Source organism: Chlorocebus sabaeus, unplaced genomic scaffold (genome assembly GCF_047675955.1).
Source record: "Chlorocebus sabaeus isolate Y175 unplaced genomic scaffold, mChlSab1.0.hap1 unalloc_scaffold_1007, whole genome shotgun sequence".
Lineage (NCBI taxonomy): Eukaryota > Metazoa > Chordata > Mammalia > Primates > Cercopithecidae > Chlorocebus > Chlorocebus sabaeus.
In genome coordinates this window covers 20,715-27,148 of record NW_027326755.1, presented here as the reverse complement: position 1 = coordinate 27,148, position 6,434 = coordinate 20,715, and the positions used below count along the sequence as shown (strand labels likewise).

Here is a 6,434-nt window from a genome sequence, read left to right as displayed (position 1 = left end):
ACTAGGATTACAGGCGTGAGACTTGGCCTGATCAGGTTTTTCTTCTATAGGGGTCTTATCTATACAAAGACTAAACTTATCTGTACCTTTGTGCAGGGGGACAAAGACTTGCATGATGAAATTTATCATTCTGTTGATTTAAAGACAACTATCCTTGACTTACCCGTGTGTAAGTCCATGAAAGCATAATTATGTTGAAAGCATATATTGCTATGGGTGTTGGGAACCCTGCAGTTTCCGCTGCTGTGGGAGCATGTCCTTGGAGGTACCTTTCGTCTGTTTTCTCAACTCCAAACATCTTAGGACCATGGGTTGTGACTGGTAGGACTGTGTATCCTGCTATTTTCAAGACGGAGTTGATTTTCACATGGTGCCACTCTGGCTGTCCCGTTTCCCTAATACCGTCACTTCTCCTTCTGTGATTCTGATGCTACAAATGATAGCTATCGTTTTAGTATTTCTTTACAGGTCCTAGAGATTGTATTCATTTTTTTTTTCAGTCTCTTTCTGTGACTTGTTCACATTGAACAATTTCTTTTTGGTGTAGACTGCTATTGCTGTTTTTGCATGTGGTCTACCTGTCTTCCCAGGTGGGTCACCGTGGCTCTTGTCCCCATGGTGGGGCCACGGCAAGAGAGGACCCTGGGTATGTGTGTGTGTGTGTGTGTGTGTGTGTGTGTGTGTGTGTGTATGTGTGTGTATGTGTGTGTGTCGGGGGTCAGTTCAGTTGAAAATCGAGTGAGTTTTGAGGGGAGCACTACTTGAGGTATTTGAGTCCCAGAAACATAGGGAACAGCAAAGGGCAGTTGGATTCTATTATCCTCACTGGATGGGAACCGGGGGTTTGGGGCATTGGGCTGGGAACGGCAGCCCGCCCAGGCCCACAGCCGCGCATGCTCCCTGGGCCCCCGTCTCAGTGCGCATGTTCACTGGGCGTCTTCCGCCCTGCCCGTTAGCCCACGTGAAGAACGCCAGGGAGCTGTGAGGCTGTGCGGTCTCGTTCTTGCCATCCGGACTCTTTTTCCCCTACTGAGATTCGTCTGGTAGGTCTGCAGGCCAGTTATCCCGGGGGCTGAAGTGTGAGTGAGGGTGAAGAGGGCCTCGGTGGGTCCGGTGGATCCCGCTTCCTCGTCTGTGGCCTCTGAGGGAGAAGGACCTCGAGGTCGTCCTCCTTCTCTTCTCAGGCTGCTATGCCACCATCGACTTTGTGGTCGTCAGGGGGCCTGGACAGGGAGGAAGGTGGGCCGGGAGGGAAGGCAGTCAGGGGCTCAGGTGAAGATGGGGTGAGTGCCGTTTGGGGGATGGAAGTCCCGAGGTGCCGAGATCCTCCAACGACACAGGGCAGATCCTGAATAGGGTGCCCGGTGGGGGCAAGGCGGGCGGTAAAGAAGGAACCTGGCACCTGGGAAGGCTACGGCCTGGTGAGCGCCCCCCAGCGGTGTGGAGTGTGGAGCGCCTGAGTGAGAAGCACTGCAAGGTCTCACATACGCCATGGAAGGTCTGGGAAAAGTGGGAAGGAGTGGGCGAGGCAGTGTGGTGCAACCAAACTTGATGTGAGAGGGGGTGAATGGCTCTAGGAAGCGGGAGTTGCCCAAAGCAGCGATCACGGGAATTGCGATTCACTAATGTTTTCGTGGGGAGTCCGCTTGTGAAACTAAACCTCATCAGAAATGACCTCTATCTGCGGGGCACAGTGGCGCTCGCCTATAGTCCGAGTTACTCGGGACACAGAGGCGGGAGGATCCCTTGAGCAGGAGGTCGAGGCTGCAGTGAGCTGTGATGGCGCCGCTGCACTCCAGCCTGAGCAGCACAGCGAGACCGCGGTCCAAAAGAAATTTAGAAAAAAATGTCCTCTGCCTCTTGCCACACGCCTTAAGATGACTGCTCTGCCAGCTTGGCCAGCATAAATGGCTTTGTAGGCACTTAGAAAATGTACACACGTATGCTTAACTCTGGGACTTATTTTGACAGTATTTTCAAAATTAAAACGACAAGTTAACATTGATCCATGGAAGTGATCGAATATGGCAGCCCTCTGGAGCGCATGTTCCCAATCACGGTTGTCTGTTTTCAGTGTGAAATATGAGTTGGCGAGGAAGATCGACCTATCGGCGTAGGCCAAGACGCTATGTAGAGCCTCCTGAAGTGATTGGGCCTATGCTGGTGAGCGCTTAAACGTTAATTCGATGTTTTCTATTAGCAGAAATTAATTTTTGTGATAGTGTTGTTGCATTAGTATGGAAATGCTGAGAAACGTCTTTCCTGCTGATAAAACATGATTATGGCGTCTGATGAAGGAAACGTTGATTGTGGAGGATTTTTTGTTTTTCCTCTCGTGTTCTTCAGCTTTTGCCCATGACTTCTTTCTCATGCTTTGTTTGTTAATGACGGATCGTACACATGTATTCCAACACAGAGTATAATAGCTTCCAAAGTCCTTGTGCGTCACTTTTCTCACAGTAACCTCCCTGTGGGTAGAGTAACCTTCTTGGCCATAGAGAATAGAGTTGGAGAAATGTCTTTAGGCTTAGTTATGATCAGAAACAGCTATGTATTCTGTGTATATATGTAAAATTTTGTATCAATAGCAAAACTTGTTTTTTTTTTTTTTTCTTTATTTGCACACCCACACATATTCCCCAGCCCGAGCAGTTCAGTGATGAAGAAGTGGAACCACCAAAACCTGAAGAAGGGGAACCAGCAACTCAAAGTCAGGATCCTGCACCTGCTCAGGAGGGAGAGGATGAGGGAGCATCTGCAGGGCAAGGTGATGGAAAGGGAAGAAGAATGCCCGCTGGTGTGTGTGTCTGTGTGTGTGCGTGTGCGTGTGTGCATGTGTGTGTGTGTTATGCATTGTCACATAGCGGGAACAGGAGGAAAGAAATCAATGGAAAGAATGCCTGAAATTGACTGGAAAAGCCAGGAGGCTATGTAGTTTGCAGCTTAGCTTAGGCAAATCCCTCACTATGATAAAATTTCTCGACTTTATGAATGAGAGAATAGAGGTGCCGGGATTGTGTTTTATCCGAGAACCCTTGACTGGTGAATACACAATTTGTACTTTGTTCCAAGGTTTGTGTCTTCCTATCATCTGTGTTGCTATAAAGAAGGAAAGATTTTGCTGAAAATGCTTAAAACTCAAATGCTTTACTGTAAGGTAGCTTAGTACTGGCCCAAGAAGAGACCCAGTTGAGAGGAGCAGGAGCAGCTCCAAAAACTGAGTCACTGAATGTTGGCCACCGTTTCCTTTGATTGATATTTTTATATGGTACGTTTGATAAAAGCTGGATAAACGAGGATACTGCCATACAGGTAGCTGGTTTAGTGATTTTCTAAGTGGCTTTTAGGAGGTGATTAAATCCTTTTATGGTTGGAAAAGCAGAAAAGGAGTTATCCTGGGGTTAACATGAGGTGGAAATAATTTCTCCAAGATAAAATGTTTTGAAAGGAAACATTTATGTAACTGAGGTCATGGATTATTCCAGGGATTCATTGTTAAAAGTTTCTAGAATATGACTGATAACAATGCCCATTACTTGCTGTCCACCCACTCCCTTATTCTAAGTGCGGGATAGTATATCTTGTGTGATTCACAAACAATGTTATATTTGGTGCTTTGTTCTTCACGGGGTTCATTTATGGAATATTACATTTGGGACCTTCGGACCTAAATATAACTTTGTTTGAACAAAGTTAAGTTTCTGTTTACCCCAGTAGGTAATGGGTGTTGTGACTGTAAGATTTTCTGTAGTCCTCAAATCCATTCAGCTAATCAGTCCTTCAGAAATTGACATTGTAATTGTAACTGAAATCCTATCCATGTTGTAGACTTCCGATTTCTTAGGTGATGCACAGTGCTCTTGGTACTCTACAGCTGAATATAAGCATTATGCATGTCCTGTGGTTTATCCTCAGATTGTCATTTAGGAGAGAGGTCTCAAGCTGGGCTGAACGCTGTGCACTCATAGTCCCAGCTACTTGGGAGGCTGAGGTGAGAGGATCGCTTGAGCCCTGGCGTTCAAGCCCAGCCTGGGAAACACAGCAAGACCTCATTGCTAATAAACAAACAAACAAAGAAGTAAATAAATCAAGGTTTCATGGTATAGGAAAACAGAGATTCGAAGTTTGTGCCTAGTGGCTGGTAATGTTGCAGACATAACTCCTTAGTGAACCGTACCACTTAAAAAAAGACGGTAAGTTTGAGGATATGTGTATTTTTTACCACAATCAAAAGAAAACCTCCTCTCTTCCTAAACTTCAGTGTAGTTGTCATATATTCTTTAAAATTTTTACTCTGTCTATATTCAAGATATAATATTTATAGAAAATTTGCAAGAATAGTACAACGAACTCATATACTTTTCACCTAGATTCGCCAATTATTAATAGCTTTCTCTCCGTACGTTTCATGTCTCTTCCCTCCCTCTTTTACCCGGCTGCCCACACACTCACAAACACCCACACGCGGATATATGTTTACTGTTATTAATGCTGACTTGTTTAGATAAAGTTTCAGGTATCATGGTCCTTTCCCCTATGTACTTGAGGGTGTGTATATCGTCAGCACAAAGAGAAAGTCATTTCTTGGATCATCACTGCAGAAAGATCAAAATCAGGAAATTTAACAATGAGAAAATGCAGTCATTTAATACGCAGTGCATACTCAAATTTTGCCAGCTCCCTAGACAACTTCTTTCTTCCTTTCGTTATTCTTTGTTGAGACGGAGTCTCCCTCCGTTGCCCAGGCTGGAGTGCAGTAGTGCGATCTTGGCTCACTGCAACCTACACCTCCCAGGTTCTAGGGATTCTCACGCCTCAGCCTGCCGTGTAGCTGGGACTACGGGCGCCTGCCACTGCGGTCTTGAACTTCTGACCTCACCTGATCTGCCCACCTTGGCATCCCAAAGTGTTTGGATTGCAGGCGTGAGACCCCACGCCCGGCCCAGATAGTGTTATTGATAGGATTTCTTTTTCTGATCCAGAGTCCGGTTCAGGATCACGTCTTGCATGTGCTTTTCAGGTGTTTTTAGTTTCCTTTAATCTGGAATGTTTCCTTAATTTTTCTTTGTCATTCATGATATGGACATTTTTGAAGAGGATAGACCAGTTGGTTTGCAGAATGTTCTGCAGTTTGGGCTTTTTCATGTATTTTTTAAAGACCTTTTTTCAACTCGCGTTGATTGGTGGCTACTCAGGCCGTAGGAGAGTCTAAGTGCTAGGAGTGTAAGTGCTGTGAGAGACAGGATTTCAGCCTTGAGTCATTTGATGAGGTAAGGACAATCAGAAGTAGAATAACAGAGAAGAGCAAAGGAGGCCACAAAGTTGTCTGAGGGCAGTCTTCGGAAAGGAAGAGGGTAATATTTGGAACACCTTGTTTTCCTGTTTTCTGCTAACAGACTGCTGAAATAATGTTCGTGGGATTCTTATCAACACATCTATCATTATAGTAGCTAAAGCTTTGATATAATAACACAGAGAGCATGAGTATTATTTTCTTATTGATATTTTATGTTTTACTGCTTAAATTGATATGTATTTTTTATTTTCAAGGGCCAGAGCCTGAAGCTGAGAGCCAGGAAGAGGTTCGCCCGACGACTGATTATGAGCGTGAAGATGGTCCTGATGTCCAGGAGATGAGCCTGCCAAATCCAGAGGAGGTGAAAAGGCCTGAATAAGGTAGGCAATCCATTAGACATGCAAATCGTAGGGTGTCTGTTTCCACAGTATCATATTATAATAATAATAGTTATTTTTTGAGACAGAGTCTCGCTCTGTCGACCAAGCTGGAGTGCAGTGGTACCACCTCGGTCACTGGAACTTCGGCCTCCCGGGTTCAAGTCATTCTCCTGCGTGTGCCTCCCGAGTAGCCAGGCTTACAGACGTGCTCCACCGTTCCCAGCTAATTTTCATATGTTTAGTAGAGATGGGGGTTTCGTTCCTTTGCACAGGTTGGTCCCGAACTCCTGGCCTTGGGTTATCCACGTGCCTCGCCCTTTGAAATTTCCGGGATTACGGGCGAGAGCCACGGAGCCCGACCCAGCATTATATTTTTAATAGCAGAGAGGTAACAGTACTGCCTCTGTAATACTAGAGTTCTTATATAGAAAGGTTATTTGAAACGTAGTTCAGGCCCCAGCACCCGACTGATAGGCTGTCAGATATAGAAACAAACTGAGTCAAAGCCATGTTGAATGAAGATTTGAGTCTAAATCCTTGAACCAATAGCTCATAGTTTTCAGATGCTTTTGTAAAGATCTGCTTTTAACAAATACATAACACATTTGTAACACCCATCACTTGGTGTGAAAAATGCCGAAGCACTGATGCGGGTTCTAGTACCAGCTCTCACAGCCTTGGCGAGATGCTGAGTGAGTCCTTTCACTTCTAAACCTGTCTTTAGTTCTTATGAAAATAGTGAGTTGAAGTCAGAGATT

At 45.2% G+C, this 6,434-nt stretch overlaps 1 protein-coding gene across 2 annotated transcripts; it reads left to right on the top strand.

The window, feature by feature from the left end:
- The first annotated feature begins 945 nt into the window (after positions 1 to 945).
- Positions 946 to 5,767, top strand: LOC140710930 (G antigen 10-like). Of its 2 annotated transcripts, XM_073013929.1 has the most exons (4): positions 946 to 1,043; positions 2,075 to 2,163; positions 2,644 to 2,767; positions 5,551 to 5,767. In XM_073013929.1, exons 2-4 carry the CDS (start codon positions 2,083 to 2,085, stop codon positions 5,673 to 5,675), a joined length of 330 nt encoding a protein of 109 aa, XP_072870030.1. In that variant the 5' UTR covers positions 946 to 1,043; positions 2,075 to 2,082; the 3' UTR covers positions 5,676 to 5,767. The 2 variants fall into 2 exon arrangements, with proteins under 2 accessions (XP_072870030.1, XP_072870028.1); XM_073013927.1 differs by lacking the exon at positions 5,551 to 5,767 and having other exon boundaries at positions 2,644 to 2,998.
- The last annotated feature ends 667 nt before the right edge of the window (positions 5,768 to 6,434 follow it).

Coding starts and splice junctions, on each gene's coding strand:
- LOC140710930 (XM_073013927.1), top strand. CDS start 2,083: ATGAGTTGGCGAGGAAGATCGACCTATCGGCGTAGGCCAAGACGCTAT. Junction 2,164..2,643: donor AAGTGATTGGGCCTATGCTG/GTGAGCGCTTAA, acceptor CATATTCCCCAG/CCCGAGCAGTTCAGTGATGA.